At 46.4% G+C, this 20,737-nt stretch overlaps 1 protein-coding gene across 2 annotated transcripts in view; it reads right to left on the reverse strand.

Annotated features, from left to right (window-relative positions):
• Positions 1–20,737, reverse strand: part of ADAMTS17 (ADAM metallopeptidase with thrombospondin type 1 motif 17) — a 252,091-nt gene that overhangs the window by 40,028 nt on the left and 191,326 nt on the right. For both annotated transcript variants that reach the window (XM_037911106.2, XM_037911107.2), the window contains 2 exons: positions 19,825–19,984; positions 13,592–13,727 (listed from right to left, as the gene is read on the reverse strand). In XM_037911106.2, the coding sequence (XP_037767034.1) occupies positions 13,592–13,727; positions 19,825–19,984 (296 nt within the window). The remainder of the gene's footprint in view (positions 1–13,591; positions 13,728–19,824; positions 19,985–20,737) is intronic.

Genomic DNA, 20,737 nt, shown 5'->3' on the forward strand with positions numbered 1-20,737 from the left:
ACAGCCATATATGAGCATGCAGGCAGGTGTGCACACACTGTATGTCTATTGCTTTACTACCCGCCCAATGGCATTGAAAAGCTAATTTTCCCTACATTTGCAATAAAGTCTCTGATTTAACCTATACCACCTTCGATGTAACAACAGTTTCACCATTTTTATTATAGCGGTTCCTTGAGTATCTCCACTGAAGAAGACAGCATTGATCGGTGTTGCTGAACAAGGGACTACAGGGAAAAAAAGGGCCATAAACTAAAAACAAAAAAATCGAATTACTACTTGGAACAGAAACTAAAGCAAAACAATACAGTGTTAGAGTTCTATTTCATGTAGATTCTACTGTGAATATTCTCATTCAACATAGAACAGTTACCTACCTTTTCGTAACAGTTGTTCTTTGAGATGTGTTGCTCACGTCCATTGCATTCTAGGGGTTGTCAGAAATTTTTGCCGTAACGGTATCTGTAGGGTCAGCATATTAAACGCTGCCGGCCCTATGCCCGGATGGAGCCACCACTCGTGGTGAGATGAGAAGGTCCTGCTAAGTGATCTGCGAAAACGTTCCTGGCTCCAGGCAAGTGCACGGCTACCAGATGAATGGCATGCCACACACAAAAATCTCACAGGCAGAGAGCTTCTTGGCAAAGGGCCGACGACCTGGCTCCACCCTGCCTGTTGATGTAATATATCACTGCGGTATTGTCCATCAGGATCTGCACCACCTTGCCCTTCAGGTGAGGCAAGAAAGTCTGGCAGGTCAGGCAAACCACTCTGAGCTCCCTGGCATTGATATGGAGGGTCAGACTGTCCCGCAACCAGAGGCCCCTGGTGATGCTCAATTCACCAAGGTGGGCTCCCTAGCCCAGGTCCGTGGCATCAGATACCAGGGTCAATGACAGGGACAGGGTCACGAAGGGGACTCCCTCCAACACCGACCTGGGGGCCAACCCACCAATCCAGGGACCACTGGATGTGATCTGGTACCCTGACTACCTGGTCTAGGTCGTGCCTGTTGGGGATGTAGACCAACGCCAGGTCTGCTTGCAGAGGCCTGAGATGGAGCCGGGCATGACTGACCATGTGGCCCAACAATTGCAGGCAGGTGTGAGCCATGCTGAGCGGGTTGTTCTTCACATGGGAGATCAGGTCCGACGTGGCCTGAAAACGCGCTTCCGGAAGGAAGGCTCTGACTCACATGGAGTCGAGAACTGCCCCGATGAACTCTATTTGCTGGACCGGTGTTAAGGTGGATTTTTTCTCATTTATAAACAGGCCCAGGTTGCGGCAGGTGGAACGCACCAGATGGACACTCCTCTGCACTTGTTCCTGAGACGTGCCCTTGATGAGCCAGGGGTCGAGATATGGGAAGACCTGGACCCCTCAACATCTCAGGTAAGCAGCCACTGGTGCCATACATTTTGTGAACAGTCCTGGGGCCAGTGAGAGGCCAAGGGGTAGTGCTATGAATTGAAAATGGTGTCCGTCCACTATGAAACAGAGGAAACATCTGTGACCTTGGAATATGGAAATAAGCATCCTTCAAGTCAAGGGCGGCATACCAGTCTCCCAGATCCAGGGAGGGGATGATGGAGGCCACGGAGACCATGTGAAACTTCAACTTTCTGAGAGACTTGTTGAGGCAAAGCCGGTCCAGAATGGGACTGAGGCCCCCTTTTGCTTTCGGGATTAGGAAGCAATGGGAATAGAACCCCTTTCCTTTCATGTCCCGAGGGACCTCATCCCCTGCCCCCAGGTGCAGGAGGTTCTCGACCTCTTGAACGAGGAGTTGCTCATGAGAAGGGTCCCTGAAGAGGGACGGGTAAGAGGGGGTGGGAGGGAGGGGCAGCCGAAAATGGCAGGGTTTAGCCCTGAGAAACTATGCTGGTGACCAAAGGATCTGAGCTGCAACGCTGGAGATCTGCGGCGTGGAGACAGAGAGCGCTGCCTTGGCTTGGGGGATCGGTGGTGCTCCACAGCCCCCTGGGGAGTCTTAGCGGCTGGCTTGCCTTGTAGGGAGCCTTTGCTGCTTTCTGCGGCACGCATGGTGCCGGCGGTGCAGGCAGAGGCCTCTGCTCTCTCGGCACTGGGGGAGCTTGGGAAGGTGCTAATGTCACTGCCAGTTTAGGTCCCCTACCGCTCCCAGGAGTCAGTGGTGGATCCGTTAAGGGGCTAAGGGCCCTGACCAGGGGGCAGACTGAACTGGGTCCTTTGCCCGATGCCCCCTGGCCTTTCTTGCCTGGTGCCAGGGAGCTGTGCTTCTTAGTTTTCTTTCTGGGCACTGGCGATGGGGAGCAGTGCCAGGCAGAGCCTGGTACTGGAGGTATGCTGCGTACCAAGTCCAAGGTACTAGGAGTTGAATCTTGGCGGGATGGCACGGAAACTGGATGGAGGGCAGCCTCCATGAGAAGAGCCCTCAAATGAAATCCCACTCTTTCTGAGTCCTGGGTTGAAAAAGTTTACAAATACGATGCTTGTCCTTCACATGTGATTCCCCCAAGCACTTGAGGCAGCTGCTGTGGGGGTCACTTACAGGCATAGGCCTGTTACAGTCCGCACACGGCTTAAACCCTGGAGACCGGGGCATGCCCTGCCTGAGGCAAAGTCCTCACTCGGACTCTAACTTCTAACTACACTTAACAACTACTTAACATGAACTACTATAAACAGCTATTTACAAGGCCCTAAGGCTCCAAGTCAGAAGACACAAACCGCTAGCCCTTGCTATGCAAGGAAAGATGCTCTGACTAACCACCACGGGCAGTAAGAAGGAACTGAGAGGGCGAAGGGCCGGTGGCGCCTGATATACCGACACATGGGCACCGAACTCAAGGGTGCACCACAGCCCACCCTACGGATACCGCTAAGGCAAAAATCTCCGACAATCGCGCACAGGGGCGTGCGCATACCTAGAACGTAATCGACGTGAGCAAGCACTCGAAGAAACAATATTTTTGTTGAACAACAAACTAGCTGTTATTTACTACACAGGTAAGAGCTAAACATCAGATCTAGTTAGTACACTTTTAAAACGTCCTTGCAGTTGTTTTCAGTGCTACAGAGTATATATAATCATTGGGTGAAATCCAGTCTCCATGGAAGTCAATGGCAAAATCTCCATTAACTTCAAGATCTTCTGTGTGTGTGTGTGTGTGTGTGTGTGTGTGTGTGTGTGTGTGTGTGTGTGTGTGTGTGTGTGTGTGTGTGTGTGTGTGTGTGTGTAAGTAATGGGAGGGCTTTTTGAGAGTTATTCTCTTGGTATTGATTTTCAGATATTCTTTACTAAGAGCTATCAAACTAAGTTGAGGATAGAGCAGGGAAGGCAGGAATAAATTGTTTACAAGTCATCTTCTGAATTCACTGTAATACCCAGACCTTTTCCATTATCCCGCTATATTACATGCCTGAAACTGTTCTTTGCGTCAAGTGCTACATTGGGTCAAAATAATCAGGTGAATCTTGATTTTGATAACGGGTTGTGCCACACCCAGTCGCTAAAAGTTTAGGGAATAAAAAAACACCAGGAATCTAGTAGAATAATACAGCTGCTGATGTAGAAAGCGGGACTCCAAGACTAACATTCCTGTCTGATTGCCTTTATAAACAGCACGCAGTAATTTTCCAGTACAGTAGTCATTCTGCTAACAGACTTGCCAACTCTCACTCAGGCAGGTTTCTTTTTACTTTAGCGCTCATCATTTTGACAGATTTTGTTATTTTCCCAGGGAGTACAGGATCAATAACATTGCCTGCTAATTTACATGAGTCTTGGGGGGGGGCGTAGTTGAATTCAGTGTTACAGTTCTTTTTTCTTCCTTCATCAATGACATCAACAATTATGCAAGGGATCAAATTCAGCCCTGGTGTAAGTGGGTGCCAATCCCATCAGAACAGTGGCAGCCATTCCCTTGCACCAGACACAGAACATCAGTGCCACCATGGTCCCCTAACTTTTTACCAGCCGTAAGTGTGAGCGGGGGTGTGGAGAAGAGTGAGGAGGGGTGGGGTTTTGGGGGGAGGGGGAAGAGGCAGCACGAGGGTGGAGCCTCAGGGGAAGGGATGGCGCGGGGGGTGGCCCCCCCCACTGTTAGGAAGCTTCTGCCATCCCTGCCACCAGATCTAGTTCAGGTCCAATTATCCCTGCCTACACCCCCATCACGGGGGCTGGTATGGAGGCCCCCTCTCTAGCCTGCAGGGAAGGGAGAGGCCCTTAAGCAAGCTCCCCGGGGGCTGAAGCAGCATGGGACTGAATTTCTCCCATAATGAAACATGTTCTATTATCCTGCTAATCTTCCCTTAGGGATAAATTCTGAAGCTCTGCCCATGGAGACTCAAGCCACACAGCGACACAGACATCATTTAGTCTTCGTGAAGCTTAACTGCAGTGATATTATGTTAATTTTATAGTGGGGGAAACCAAGATGAAGGCTAGCCTGCGTGTTTATCCCAAAGCAAACCGGGGGTGTCTCCTGGCTTCGTGTGCTCTGTAACACTGAATTTACTTCATCTCCAGCCAGTTGTCCTAAATTATTTGGCATAAATGCATTTAGTTCTAGCCAATAAAGTCCACCTAATTCCATTTGGCCTCTCCCTCCATATTTATTTAGCAAGAACTGATCTAGAGCAGTGTGGATTCATACCGTCAAATAACTAACCCCTTAGTAACAAGCCCTGAACTTCATCTACAGGCCCAGAAATTGCTCCCTTCCTCCCATTTACAGCACTGCATCCCTGGCCCACGCATCTTGCGCTGGATATTTTTTTCGTCTTCCTCTGAATAATTAGATATTTGCCAATGGACACTGGGCTTGACAGACTCACGTGGAATGGACTGAGTGTAGCTATGACTCCTTCTAATGGCTGGACCATATAGCAAACTATATGCTGAAAAAACCAGACACGCTCATAGGAATAAATTACATACACATGGGTGACCAGGACTACAGTCCTGACCTTGTACTCCAAAATCACTGGCTTCTCCCACTGGATCTAAAGGAGAATGACTGTAGCTGTTGATAGCAGCAGGTCCCTTTTCTTCTCCGTGGGACAGCCAGCTGAAGGCTGCATTACCTACTCATACATACGTAGCTCAGACATTACATACATATGGTCTAAAGAGTTAGTTCTCTAACCCCAATCCTAGTCTATAGACTCCAAGTCTAATTTCTCTTTCCCTTTCCAAATTAGCTTTATTAAAATGGAAGTTGTATGCCCTTGTGTTGAAATGTTGTAATGTAAATACCAACCATGTGAGATTTCCAGGATAACATTATTTAGAAGGGATCTACTCATTTATTTCAGCATAGAAACTCTTGTACTCTCACATAACCAAATCTTTCTCCTGTAAATCTATTCAGGGATGAAAAAGATAGGACCAACAACCGCTGAGAACCAGCTGATCGCTCTTGGCAGGGGAAGAGGTATGACCAGTCCAAGGAAACAGTACTGGGATACAGAACTACTCTTCCCTACCGTACATCATTAGCATATCTGCCAACATGAGTCAATAAAATAACAGTCAATTCAAATCTACATACATTAGCATACACATGAGGTGGGTAAATCAGAGAACTTGGTGATGGAACCTCTCCTTTAGTTTGGTCCAGGGTCACAGTGCTAAAGAGAGTATGTGTCAGCTGCACTTCCACCATCCCCCATCTACACGGGACACGGACCACACCAAAAAGGATGAAGGAAGAGCCTGCACCATCACCAATTTTCCCAGTTGGGAGGTTTGCACACAGGGTGGGTACTGGGGCTTCCTGTCCTCTGGTGTGAAGTTGTGGGGAGCTCTCTCCCTCCACACCTTACCCCATCTAAATCCTCCTTCTCTGCCTTACTAGTGTAAAACAGGAGACAACACGGGATAAATCTGGGGAAAGAGAGGAGAAATGAATTTGAGGTGGGAGACACTGATGGGGTGGAACAAAGAGGGAGAGATTTCCTTGCCCCTTTTTTCTCTACTTTCCCCACTCTACCCGCATTGCCCCCTGGAACACCACCAATTCATGTATCATCCAAACGGTAATTCTACAGCCACTGCACTTGGCCCCTCTAAATAAACCATTCAAATGAATTCTGGTGCCAACACACCACTCTTTCCAAATCACATCACAGCCGCAATCAATTCTATTCTCTTTTCCACACACAGAACCCCCTCCCCAAATCATTTGATAATGCTCCCCCACAACCCCTCCAATAACACCCCCCAATTTGAGAACACTGCCCCAGAGCCCCTCAGTTTATTCGATAACAACCTCTCCAATTCATTTAACAACATACAGCTCCCCTCAATGCACTTTGCTCTCCCCCGAACATTCCCCTTATAAGGTAAATCCCAACAGGTTCCTCCAGATAATTCTGTACCGTGCCCAGACCTCAGTGAATTCTGGCCCTGCGCCCCCCAAGCCCATCATTAATCCTGCCCCTTCCCCCCAAGCAGGACCCTCACTAATTCTGCTGCTGTCCCTGAGATCCTAACTCCCCCAGTTCTGTTTGCTGTAGAGCGACCCTTCTCCTGGTGCTGGGAGGGAGGAAACCCAGCATCAGGATCTTCACCCTCCTGCTAGGTGTAAATGGGCTCCAAGAGCAGCTGGAGCGCTCTTCACCCACTCCCTCCAAAGCCTGTGGGGCCTCAGGAAAAACAGCAACCGGTTTCCTGACATCTCCTGGTCTGGTGGGAGGTGCCTAGTAGCTGGCGTTAGAGCCGGCAAGAAACAGAATCGGCTACTGCTGATCAACCGTCTGCCAACCCTGTATTGGTCCCTCATGCTCCATGCAGCAGCTCTGATTGGCTGCTGGCCCTATTAGCCCATCTCCTGGGAAAGGCAGCCAGTGAGAGTGAGATTTCCCTGTAGCAGAGCCTGAAAATCTGTAATCTCTGGGACAGCCCGTTGACGTGGCAGGTCTGGGACTGGTTCGAATACCATTCTATGCCAGTTTAGTAGCCGACGTGAAAGGAGTCCGAGGCCACAGTCCATTTCCTAATGAGTCGGTATCAAAAATCACCACCTCTGGCACCAGCTGGCCTCTTTGCTGGAAATGACAGCAGAGGCCTAAACCTCACCCCTTAGACATGGTGCCTCTAGGTAGGATGAGAGCACAAGAGCAGGCAGGGTGGGGAAGCTCTGCCCGTTGCTTGTCCTGAGCCACTGGCATGAGGCCTAACCCAGGATTTACAGGTGTTTTGCTGCCAACACCTACTCTAGTATCAGTAAGTTTGTGGGAAGAGAGAGAGAGGAGGCTGGTGTTAGAAGAGCAGAGGGAGTTGGGAACAGGCTAGAGAAAGGTGCATGACGCAAGTGGGAGAAAATTAAAGAGCTGCCAGCTTCCACCCCGGAATAGACGGGGTCACCGTTTTTCAAAGGAAAAGCTGCTGCATTGAAAAATGGCCTTTTTTCAAAAATGGAAATTTTCCTGAAACACTGCTGACTCTAGAAATTGTTCATAACATTTTAAACCAAAAGTCTGATCAAAAACATTACTGAAGACACTGCTGGAACTTTTCATTTTCCAAAAACTTGAGTTTTTGGGTAAATGAAAAGTTCCTAAAACTATTTCAAGAACGCTTTCGATACAAATTTCCAGCACAAATATTGATTAAAAATAGTCACCAAAAATTCATAAAAAAGGTCAGTTTTGAACACTTTGAAATGGAAACAACTTCACCAATTTTGAAAGGTTTGCAAAAATTAATTTTTCATTTGTCAACAGAGAATCATCATCAAATGAGCTGGGTGCTTCTATGAGGTATTGAAGAGATCAGTGCTAGGCCTGATACTGTTCAATATTTTAAAAACTGATGTGGATGTGAATACAAAATCACAGCTAATTAAAGTAGTGGATGACACAAAGACTGGCAGAGTGGGGAATAATGAGGACAAGGAAGTCGGGCAGAGTGATTTGGGTTGCTTGGTGAGCTGGGCCTATTTTAACAAATATGTTTTAAGACAGCCAAGTGCATAGCTAGCCATCCTGTATGAAACTGAGGGTCACAATGATATATTTCTAAGGATATATTTTGCTTTTCTTTATTTTAAGTCCGCTTCTCATGCAGGATTATCTATCTAGGTTTTAGACCACATTCACCACTGTTCTATCTGAGCAACTGTCTTCTTTGAGAAATGTTATTAGCTTTACTTGCTGCTGCGGGAAAGGGGGTGACCAACAGTGGCTCAATTGCTCTCTGGTGGTAGGGCACCTCCCCTGCCTAAAGCTGTACATTTGGCACTATCACCCCTCGTTCACAGCCGGCACTGGAAAGTGCAGAAGCAGAGGCAGACTTTGAGACATCTTGACCTTGCTCATTCAGGGCTCAGATAAGGACCAAGGATCCTGAAACAGATCTAGGATTGTACAGGGAGGCACTATAGGGCATGGGACTTTGGTGTAACATGTTCTCATCAGTCAGACTTGCTTAGGAAGTAGCTACCACATGTTGAACCTGCTGTGGCTTCTGGGTGGCCTTTGCTGTCAGGTCCAGCTAGCAGAGTTTTTCTACAGCGTGAATCACCAGGGCATGAGAGCCACATGCAGAGTGCAACAAAGGAGTCTAGCCCAGAAGCTGTGACAGCAGCTGGGTCTGGTCTCCTACCACATCGAGCTGTAGATGAAAGAAGAAATTTTTAGCTGCTGTTGCTATCTAGCTGTTCAGGAGCAGCAACAAATCCAATAGTTCCCTGCAAGAATTGAACATCTACTGAATTGTCCACCCCCCCAAGATAACTGTGTTTGCATCTAGGCCATTGCAAGTTCTGGCCTTTTTGGTTCTGTTACTGTGTTTGGGGAGAGTAGTTTTCCTGCTCACAGACCCTGATCATGAATGCTGAAGTGCGTGGCCACTGGCCAACCTGTGTTTTCAATAATAACAGCTGATGTGATCTGTGATTTCTTAGCCTCATGCCAATGCCAGTGTTGGATTTGCCTATACATTTGTTCTGCTGTTCAATGTGTTGGAAGCAACCCACCCACGTGGCACGCAAGGATCCAAATTCCATATGCTTACAGCAGGGTTTCGTAAGAAATATCTATAGGCCTCGGCAGAGGATTAGAACAAAGAGGTGCTAACAGGGAGCAGTTGGGACAGGAAAGGAAGCCATAAAAAAACTGAATGGAAAAAGAGGGTCAAGAAACATAAAAAGTAAAAGAGGAAGAAAAAGAGGCATTTTTAAAAGGTGAAAGAGTAACAATAATAATGAAGGAAAGAGTCTTTTATCTTTGCCAGTTTCGATAAAAAAACTTTTAAAAAATTTTCTATTCTCTGACATTTAATTTGAACACACAATAGTGTATCAAATTCTTCATTCAGTGTTTCATTGTGTCCTTTTACAGATGCTATACTGGCGTGGCTGGGTTCTAACCTCATCCCTGGTTGCGTGGAATTACTGCTCCTTGCCCCACTCCATTTGCTTCTCCCAAGAGGCGGCTGCATTTCAAAGGGATATATAATTTGCAAAGCACTAGGGGATTGTTTTGGAAGAAAGACACTGTTATTAGTATCACAGGCACTTATTTGCAGATAACCTAATGTTTAAGGTGGATGATTATTTTTTAGTTGCATGACAATCCCCAGTAGAGATTGAAGCCTCCTGTTACATACACAGTAAGTTGCCATTTCTCCCCAAAGAGCTTATGATCTAAGTAGACAAGGATCAAGAGGGGAAATAAAGGGACAGTAGGGAATAGTGGCTTGCCAAAAGTCACTGCCAGACCCAGAAATAGATCCCAGGTCTCCTAGCACTAACCAGTGCCCTATCACAAACCACACTAACCTTTCTAATAGATTCTTCATAAGGTAGATCCAATTCTATTTAAATTCACTGTACCAGAAACCCTGTGCAACTTCAATTAAAAGCAACGAGAGAAAAAAGATTTACTACAAAAAAGAAGCCATTGTTCCCTTCTTCTATATTCAGTCTAGAGTGGAGCGCTCAGTGGAAATGGGAAAGGACCTTATTGTAACAAGATGCTATAATAATTTTACTTGAAACCCTAAAACTAATTCAGGGCGCATTAAAAAAAAAAAAAAATTGACATGGTAAAAGAGAATGGCTTCTTTAAGATGTTCTTGGTCAGAGAATATGCGAAGCATGCGTTTCTAATATCTGGGTGGGCAAACACAAGTGGAAATTTCAATTCTACAGAGGCATAGAAAATGTGCTTCTGAAAATATTTCCAGTCAAAAGCACGTGAAGTGTGAAAGTGTGGTCTACGTGGAGCGAAGGAGAGCATGTGGTCTGTCACATCATCAGCTGGAGTTTGTGGCCTTTCTGGGTATTAGGCACGTTTGGTGTTTGTTGCCATGGCTCTGACAAAATGGACTGATGAGAACATCAATGTCTGGCTAAACTGCTTCTGAAGAGAACTTTGCCGAACTATGCCTCTAAGTTGCCTGGTAATTCCATACAGGAAAAAACTATCCTGCAAGAATGTTAAGGGGCTAAAAAAGTGGGGCAATTTGGACATACCAAGATAATGGCCCTTTCTCAGCAGCACTGGGGTGTGTGTGTGTGTGTGTGATTTAACTCCATCCTTAACTTAGCCCATTGTTATTGCTTATTATTTTTATAGAGCTGTAAATGTACAAGGTGCAGTAGAGAAGGCGCAAAACAACACACACACACACTTCACCAAGAATTCACAGTGCAATCTGGGTCCCACTAGGTACCCCTTGTGTGCACAGCCAAGTGTGTTTCCAACAATGCACTTGGCTGGTGGTGAAAGATGCCAGACCATTGCTTGCTGAGCTTAGTCAGCTGCTTATCTCAGTCTCTAGCTCCATGGAGATGGTGCCAGAACTCCCTGGGATTGTCTGCATCTACCCCAGGCACCTCCAAATGGCTTTTCAAAATTTCCAATGGAAACCTTTCTTGCTGAGCAAGGATCATGAGTTAAGAGTTCACTCAGGCCTCCTGCTTGAGAAAATGACTTGGAAACGGTGCCATACCATGGGGTTATGCAACTTCCCTGTGGAAGTTATAAGCATTTCCTTGAGCGTTTTGGGAGTCTGGCCTCTCCTTTCGCAGTTCCAAGGGTCTACATGGTATCCCAAGATGTCCGTTGAAGCCACTGCTTCTGAGCGCTGTGCTGAGAACAGTGAGATACCCACCTAAACAGCAATGTGACTGCAAAGTTGTAGAACAGCAACAGTGCAGAAACCAGGTGAAAGCGCAACGGTTCTTCACCCGAAACAGCCTATGGACACAGCACGCCACTGGGGACGACACTGGTGCTCTCTCACGGGTTCCATTCTGTAGTGCAGACACAGCATTAGAGAGATAGAAGACATGGCTCACACAGGAGGGCTTTGGGAAAGCAGTGGGTTGTAAGGGGAGATTCAAAAGAAGAGAAGGCGGCCAGCTGGCTCATTTGAAACTGCGGCTGTCCCAAAAGAAAGTATTTTTTCACATGACAACAGTCAACCTGTGGAACTCCTTGCCAGAGGATGTTGTGAAGACCGGGACTATAACAGCATTCAAAAAAAGAACTAGATAAGTTCATCGAGGATAAGTCCATCAATGGCTATTAGCCAGGATGGGCAGGGATGATGTCCCTAGCCTCTGTTTGCCAGAAGCGGGGAATGGGCAACAGGGGATGGGATCACTTGATGATTATCTGTTGTGTTCATTCCCTCCGAAGCACCTGGCACTGGCCACTGTTGGAATATAGGATACTGGGCTGGATGCACCTTTGGTGTGACCCAGTATGTGGCAGACAAGGGAACGGGTAAGCACGAGTGCACTGAATCAAGCAGACCTGGAGCCATCACCACGGTACCTGCTGGAATCACCTGCTGTTGAGCTCTGAGCCTGAAAGCCCTTGTGTGGTACACAGAAAGGAGTGTGAAAGGCCAATGTGACTCAGTGACAGCACAGGTCTGAACAGAAGCTATACAAGGCACAGTGAGACTTAAGCTGGCGCTTAAAGTTCATCATGTGCACAAGTGATTTCCTGAATCAGGATCTGAGCTCAGAACTGCATGACACACAAGATCTTGCAATCTAAATTAGTCAGATGGTGTAGATCAGACACACAATTCAGCAGAGGACCAGATGTGACAGAATAGATCCCTGTGTTCACACCCGACACACTATTGTAATAATCTTTGTATAAAGTAAGGTATCGTTTAAAACCTCATAATTTGCTGATCAATAATATCATGGCAAAATGCACATATCAGCATTATATGTGAAGTTACAGACGTAAATTGAGATGATGACTAAAAAACAAGGTTTTCCAGAGAAGTCTGGGGAGTGGCCAAACCAGTTCCTCAGAGACAAAGGGTAAATTGATGCCTCAGACAGGTGTAAACAAGGCTGATGGACCATTACCTGCTAAGTGGCCGTTCTTTGGCAGGAAAAGGGCAAAAAAAAATCTACATCTTAGCAAAGAAACAACATGGAAGTTCCTTTCCACACAGACTGCCTGTCACTTTGCTCCCAGCTGGTCCTGCTTCTCCAAGGGGGAACACCGCAAGATGCCCCTTTCTCCCCGCCCACTGCATTCATGCCATCGAAAGCAAAAAGGGATTGAACGCTGGGAGAAGGGGTCGTGACCTACAGGGTTTGGTCAGGAAGACTCCTGAAAGCGTATGGTGAGAAACTCTGCTTGAATTTGATACAGTTTGTGAAGATAGGTATTACAGTCAATGTGTTATCTTTATTTTTCTTGTAAACATTTCTGACCTTTATGCCTCAATTCCTTGTACTCAAAATCTCTCTTTGTGGTTAATAAACGTGTTTTATTGTTTTATCTAATCCAGTAGGTTTAAATTGAAGTGTCTGGGAAACTCCATTTGGGGGTGACAAGTTGTGTGCATATTATTTCTTTTCAAGAAATGACAGACCAAATATGACTTTTATATTTACCAGGAGAGGGCTGGGCAGTACAGGACTTATATTTCTGGGAGAAAATCTAAGACTAGGAGTGTGTTGGGGTCACTCTGCAGAATAACCCAGGCTGGTGAGAGCCAGCGTGTAACACAAGTGGGGCTGGCAGGCTGCAGCTACAAGCAGACACTTAGGGTCCAGCTTGCATGCTGGAAGGCTGTTTGTGAGTGTCTCAAGTGGGAGCTACTTCAGCAAGGAATTGTAAGGCACGCCCGGTTGCAGGGCAGGGGTGACACAGCCCCCTCACTGTTCTGGACTGCACCCTGGTATCTCACAGCCGGTAAGGTTTAAAGGCCATGTTTCTCTTTCCAAAAGGGTGTGACAACTAATCAAGCCCTATTTTGCATTGAATAAAGAAACAAGATTAGACATGCCATCACTGCAACATTGTGTAGCTAAATATAGGAAACTATTTGGTCTCCCAGATTATGCAGCTAAGGGGAAGAAAAAACACAACCCCCAAATAAATTATATATGTATGTAACTTCCAGGGAATCCTGTTGTACTGATCACAAATTAAATGGACTCTGAGGTAACGAAAATCTGATCTGTTCAACAAATGAAAAACGAGTATTACAGCTGGATATTGCAGTTAACCATATGCCCTAATGCTGTCAGACACTTTGACGGTGTTCAGTGGAGAGATGCTTTGGAGAAGGGTGGTTGCAAGAAATAGGGATGTTGATTTTGTTTTTTAAGCTCCTTACCGTGACTGGCAGGGGTGTGTGTTACATCTTCTGATTTGGGGTTCAGGGCGCATCACACGCTGGCAGTCACTGTCATTCACCAGCATCATGGTCTTGTTAACGATCCTAGTACAGGACACAATGGTTTTACGTTCACCTAAAAGTCAAACCAAAAACAATGGCAAATCAGTAAGCTAATGAATTGCTGGAGGCTGTTAACTATTTAAGATCAACTTGTTATTTAACAAATCTCCTCTACAGCTAATTCTTTCTGCCTACCTCTACCTATAGCATACAGAACTAATATCTCTGTGGATGTTTCTGTCTTCTGCTGCCTTCTCTTTGGGCTGCTCTGTCCTGTTAGCAAAGGTTCAAATCTTTGCACAGTGATTAGGGCCCTACCAAACTCACTGTTCATTTTGGTCAATTTCACGGTCATAGGATTTTTAAAATAATAAATTTAATGATTTCAGCTATTTAAATCTGAAATGTCACGGATGTAAGTGTAGGAGTCCTGACCCAAAAGAGGGGGCATTGCAAGGTAATTGTAGTGGGGTCATGGTATGGGCACCCTTACTTCCGTATTGCTGCTGGCGGCGGCGTTGCCTTCAGAGCTGGGCGGCTCTGCCTTCAGAGGGGGCAGCTGCTGACTGGGAGCCCAGCTCTGAAGGCAACACCACCACCAGCAGCGGCGCAGAAGTAAGGATGGCATGGTATGGTATTGGCACTCTTACTTCTGCGCTGCTGCCTTCAGAGCTGGTCCCTCAGCCAGCAGCTGCCACTCTCCGGTTGCCCATTGCCACCCTTACCTCTGCGCGGCTGATGGTGGTACTACCTTCAGAGCTGGGCGCCTGGCCAGCAGCTGCCACTTTCCAGCCTCCCAGCTCTGAAGGCAGGACAGAAGAGTGGCAATACCACGACCCCCGCCCCCCTCAATAACTTTGCATCTTTCAAGCTGACACCAACCTTTTTCAAGTCCTCTTTCAGTGTCTCAAACTACTTTCTTCAAGGTCTTCCTCAAGGTCTCTGTCCCGTGACTACTAGCTCATGTAGTCTCTGGCCAATATATCCCACATCTCATCATCTCACATGACCCAGCCGATACTCCCTCGGTTCTTCCATGATGGGGGGGTCTACCTTCATCATGGCTCCTACTGTTTCATTGCATAGCTTATCAGCTCTTATCTGACTCAGCATTCTCAATCTGGCAGTCTGAGGTAGTTGTTCTTCTCTCTTCCAAACTGGCCAGCATTTCAACTGGCCTAATCCTACTCTTAATTCACTTTGCTCTTTAGTTTACTTTGCATATTCTTATTGCAAAGAATTCCTATCACTCCTTCCACTTCCACCAACTGCTCTTCATGCGGCTCCTAACATCAACATCCACATTCTGATCACGGCTCCACCCTGACCGCAGGTGTTCGAATTGTTGCATGGACTTTAATTTGAGACCATCTAGTTTTATTGGCTTCTTGTTGTCCCTCAAAGCATTCTATGTACTCCATATTTTGTGAGCTGATGCGTAAGCCATTTTCTTCTAATGCAGCCCATCACAGCTCTTCGGCCGTTTCCAGTTCACATTTATCTTCAGGGCACAATGTAATGTTGTCGGTGAAAAGCATGCTCCACGGAGCCTCTCTCCAAATTTCCTGCATCAAGGTGTTCATTGCCATCACAAATAAGACAGGGCTAAGGGCTGATCCTTGAGTAGGACTACCCTTGCAGTGAATGACTCACTGTAGCCATAGCTGCTTCTCATTACTGTTGTGCTACCCTTGTACTTGTCCACGATAGTCTGAACGCATGACTCCAGCAGATTATGCACCCACAGGCACCTCCATAACAATTGTCTAGGAATTCAGCCATAAGCCTTCTCTAAATCCATGAACACTAAGTGCAGTTCCTTGTGTTTCTCTCCATATTTCTCCTGCAAACACGGGATCCATTGTTGGCTTTCCTGGCACAAACCCAAATTGTTTGTCACTGAGTTGATGCTCCAGTGCCTCCCGAAGTCTTTTCTCAATAATTCTTTCCAGACACTTCATTGAGTGACTCATCAATTTGACGGGTCTGTAATGACTCCATGCTTGCACATCTCCTTTATGCTTGAAGTTAGTGACCAACGTTCTTTTCCTCCACCAGCCGGGAATTTTTCCAGTACAGAGAATTAAGTTGAAAAAGTTTGTCATCACCACCACTACTTCATGGCCTAATGCTTTAAATACTTCAATTGGTACATCATCTGCTCCCACTGCCCTCCCACCTTTCATCATCTTTAGCACTGAGTCTCCACTGTGGTGACAGGTCTTGTCAAGTTTTTGCTTGTGCATACTTTCCTCAATGGTTTCTTCACATTCTCTTCACTGAGCAGTTTCTCATGAAACTGCTGCCACCGCCTGATGATTTCACCATCTTCCCTTAGTACTCTTCCATTTTCATCTTTGACACACTTCACAGCTCCCAAGTTCATAGAATCATAGAATCATAGAATATCAGGGTTGGAAGGGACCCCAGAAGGTCATCTAGTCCAACCCCCTGCTCAAAGCAGGACCAAGTCCCAGTTAAATCATCCCAGCCAGGGCTTTGTCAAGCCTGACCTTAAAAACCTGTAAGGAAGGAGATTCTACCACCTCCCTAGGTAACGCATTCCAGTGTTTCACCACCCTCTTAGTGAAAAAGTTTTTCCTAATATCCAATCTAAACCTCCCCCATTGCAACTTGAGACCATTACTCCTCGTTCTGTCATCTGCTACCATTGAGAACAGTCTAGAGCCATCCTCTTTGGAACCCCCTTTCAGGTAGTTGAAAGCAGCTATCAAATCCCCCCTCATTCTTCTCTTCTGCAGACTAAACAATCCCAGCTCCCTCAGCCTCTCCTCATAAGTCATGTGCTCTAGACCCCTAATCATTTTTGTTGCCCTTCGCTGGACTCTTTCCAATTTATCCACATCCTTCTTGTAGTGTGGGGCCCAAAACTGGACACAGTACTCCAGATGAGGCCTCACCAGTGTCGAATAGAGGGGAACGATCACGTCCCTCGATCTGCTCGCTATGCCCCTACTTATACATCCCAAAATGCCATTGGCCTTCTTGGCAACAAGGCTACACTGTTGACTCATATCCAGCTTCTCGTCCACTGTCACCCCTAGGTCCTTTTCCGCAGAACTGCTGCCTAGCCATTCGGTCCCTAGTCTGTAGCGGTGCATTGGGTTCTTCCGTCCTAAGTGCAGCACCCTGCACTTATCCTTATTGAACCTCATCAGATTTCTTTTGGCCCAATCCTCCAATTTGTCTAGGTCCTTCTGTATCCTATCCCTCCCCTCCAGCGTATCTACCACTCCTCCCAGTTTAGTATCATCCGCAAATTTGCTCAGAGTGCAATCCACACCATCCTCCAGATCATTTATGAAGATATTGAACAAAACCGGCCCCAGGACCGACCCCTGGGGCACTCCACTTGACACCGGCTGCCAACTAGACATGGAGCCATTGATCACTACCCGTTGAGCCCGACAATCTAGCCAGCTTTCTACCCACCTTATAGTGCATTCATCCAGCCCATACTTCCTTAACTTGCTGACAAGAATGCTGTGGGAGACCGTGTCAAAAGCTTTGCTAAAGTCAAGAAACAATACATCCACTGCTTTCCCTTCATCCACAGAACCAGTAATCTCATCATAAAAGGCGATTAGATTAGTCAGGCATGACCTTCCCTTGGTGAATCCATGCTGACTGTTCCTGATCACTTTCCTCTCCTCTAAGTGCTTCAGGATTGATTCTTTGAGGACCTGCTCCATGATTTTTCCAGGGACTGAGGTGAGGCTGACTGGCCTGTAGTTCCCAGGATCCTCCTTCTTCCCTTTTTTAAAGATGGGCACTACATTAGCCTTTTTCCAGTCATCCGGGACTTCCCCCGTTCGCCACGAGTTTTCAAAGATAATGGCCAAGGGCTCTGCAATCACAGCCGCCAATTCCTTCAGCACTCTCGGATGCAATTCGTCCGGCCCCATGGACTTGTGCACGTCCAGCTTTTCTAAATAGTCCCTAACCACCTCTATCTCTACAGAGGGCTGGCCATCTCTTCCCCATTTTGTGATGCCCAGCGCAGCAGTCTGGGAGCTGACCTTGTTAGTGAAAACAGAGGCAAAAAAAGCATTGAGTACATTAGCTTTTTCCACATCCTCTGTCACTAGGTTGCCTCCCTCATTCAGTAAGGGGCCCACACTTTCCTTGGCTTTCTTCTTGTTGCCAACATACCTGAAGAAACCCTTCTTGTTACTCTTGACATCTCTTGCTAGCTGCAGCTCCAGGTGCGATTTGGCCCTCCTGATATCTTTCCTTTCTCTGAGCTTCTTTGCTTAATCTTGGCTAATCTACATATTCCTTTTCCCCCTTCCTTCATTAGTAGTCCTGAGTAGTCCTTTAAATGGCTGACCCTTTGTTTCTGCAACTGCTCTTTTAGCTATTTTCTGTACCAGTCTGTATTACTTAGAACTTATCATCACTCTTATTTTCTGCCATTGCCATTCTTTTTTACTGCTTCCTGCATGTCACGGGGCCACCACCAATTTCCCTCATTTCGTCTGGCCACAGGCAGCTTGTGCACTTTCTGTAATATATTTGGATATTTCCCCCAAATCTTATTGGTATCATCATGGGCGGTTTGGTTGTTGTCCAACCTCCAGAGAACTTCATCCTTAAATTTCACACTCAGGCTCAAGACACCACACTCCAGAATGGTTCTACTATTTCCACACAACCTATGTCTCTGCATCAACTGAGAAGGGGGTTCAATTCCACTGATGAACATGGCACCTTGGGCTTAACAATCCACTTTGACGCGAAGATGTTGCGTTGTGACTGTCACATAGTTGCCTTTCAACACGGCGAGTTAACATCATGATGTCACGATGTAAACATCACCATCTCACCATGCAAACCTACCCAAGTGATATTTATTTGGGGGAAATGCCTCAAGCGTCTCCCATTATAATCTTAAGTCTGGCTGTTTTATATACTTGACAAACCGAACGCTTGTGATGTATGACCAAGCAACAGAAAATCCATTAAAACCTATCACTGGAAAGTCCAGTGTGAATTAAGCCCCTGATCACTTTTAGAACCATAAGTCAGTCCCAATCTAAAAGTCCCAAAGGGAAGAAGACCTTTCCACCAAGAACAAGTACTGAACTGTGTCTGAAAACCAAAGTGTTTAAGAACTGACATATCCGAGCCCACTGATGGTGGGACTCATATTGCCCGAAGGTGATATTTGTGACACTAACTGTGTGGGAGGCCTATTGTAAAGCACTGTCAACAGGGTTAAGATTCACTCTTGTGAGGGCTCAATGACTGGGAGAAATTGTTATTGTAAAAGGAAAGCAAACGAGTCAATTTTTAAATCAACTTTTTTATGAGAAAAAAAATACAGGCATTTAGTGAGGTTGGAGGATCCTGAGGGTGGCAAACCTGACAAGGAGTGAGGCTTTTAAACTGAGCACTCTAACTCCTTTGTGGTATCTTCGTGATGGGATGAATTGTTGGAGCTGGCACCAACCACTCAGTGCTAGTCGTTAAAGGAGCTTGGCCAGGGTGTGACCTGATTCCCTAGGGAGAATTAAAGCTGCCTCTCCCATATACGGAAAGTCAACATATAGCGACAGATTCAGCCTTAACTGTCTTCCGTGAGGGTCAAGTCCCCCTCTGGCTTCATGAATCTATCCCAGAATGCCCCAGGAAAAATCAAATGAAAAGTGTGATCTGCAGGGTGCTAATGTGGTTAGTTGGTTGAGGGTTTCTGATGCAATCTACAGCAAATTGTCACACTGCTCCTACTTCATCCTCGGAGAAGGAAGCTTCTTTCAGCAAATATGCATGCATGCCTGTGAAAACTCTGCTCCAAGAATCTGACTGAGCCTTGAGATATGGGGCTGCATATAAGTGCCTTGAGCCATCCGTGAAGCACTAAACCAGGTGCAGTTCCACTGCATAATAATGAACCGACAAAGCAGCAGCCCTGCCAGAACACTGGCCGAGAACAGACTGCACGGCTGCTGCTAACTTGTAGATCTGGTGAAAGCGAGCTTTCGTTTCACCCAATTGCCATGCCAACAGCCATTTCCGTACCTTAGCCCTCCTCGTGATGTCTGTGCTTTGGCAGCGCTGCAGCCTGTGTTCTGCGTTCACCTCTCTTTATTGCCTGCCTTGGCAAACACTGTACAAAACAATCTCACCACGTTCCCAAATGGCCTTACCTCCTCCACACTGCACACTGCATCCTTCCCATCCGCTGTGTGTCCAGATGTACAAAGAATCCGGTTGTTTTTCTGGCTCACTTCTGTTTTCAGCGGTATAGTTTACAGGAATGGTGTATTCGTAATGAATTCCATAATTCTGGTCGTGAAATAACAGCACCTGGTTCAGCAGCAGAAGAAAGGCTGTTATGGTACTCTGTGAAAAGCCAACAGAGCGCAGAGACGGCAAAGCAAGCCATGCTGTTGCAGGCCAACACGTTCAAAGACGGGTGCTTCAAGAAAGGCAGACAAATCCTTATTTAGGCCCTGAAAATCAAAGTGGCCTGATCTTCAGAGGTGCTGACACAAAGGAAAACCATGAGAGCCGGTGCTCAGCACTTCTGAGAAATCAAGCAACTTATGGAGGTGTCCAAAACCAGACTTCGGTGTCTAACGTTAAGTACTCAATTTTGAAAAATTTGGCCGCCGCTTTTTTTGGTGTCAAATGTGATGAGTTGGCTTCAAAACAGAATTAATTCGACAGCAGGAAACATTAAATCAGATTGACGTTCATATAGTAACTAATTAAGTTAACGATTGCATGGAATTAAGATGCCATTCATCATACGTGCCTTAATTTGTTTTGGGAAGTCAGGCTGGCTGCCAGGCCGATCTATTTATTTAACCTTCTGGAAGGAGCAGTGGGTTGGGAGAGAGAGGGGTTTTTGAGTTTAACATCATATCACTTCACACTTTCATGGCACGGGAATTTATTAATGCTGCAGAGATGCGCATTTAACAGCTTCATCAATAAACAAGTCAAATCATCACCATGGGAAATGGTGCTGACAAGAACGAGCCTGTCCTGGGCTAACTGACAAACCTCACTAATGGGATGTGACTGTCTCTCCCTACACGCAGGTATTTTCTGAAG

The sequence above is a fragment of the Chelonia mydas genome, chromosome 10 (genome assembly GCF_015237465.2).
Source record: "Chelonia mydas isolate rCheMyd1 chromosome 10, rCheMyd1.pri.v2, whole genome shotgun sequence".
In the NCBI taxonomy this organism is placed as follows: domain Eukaryota; kingdom Metazoa; phylum Chordata; order Testudines; family Cheloniidae; genus Chelonia; species Chelonia mydas.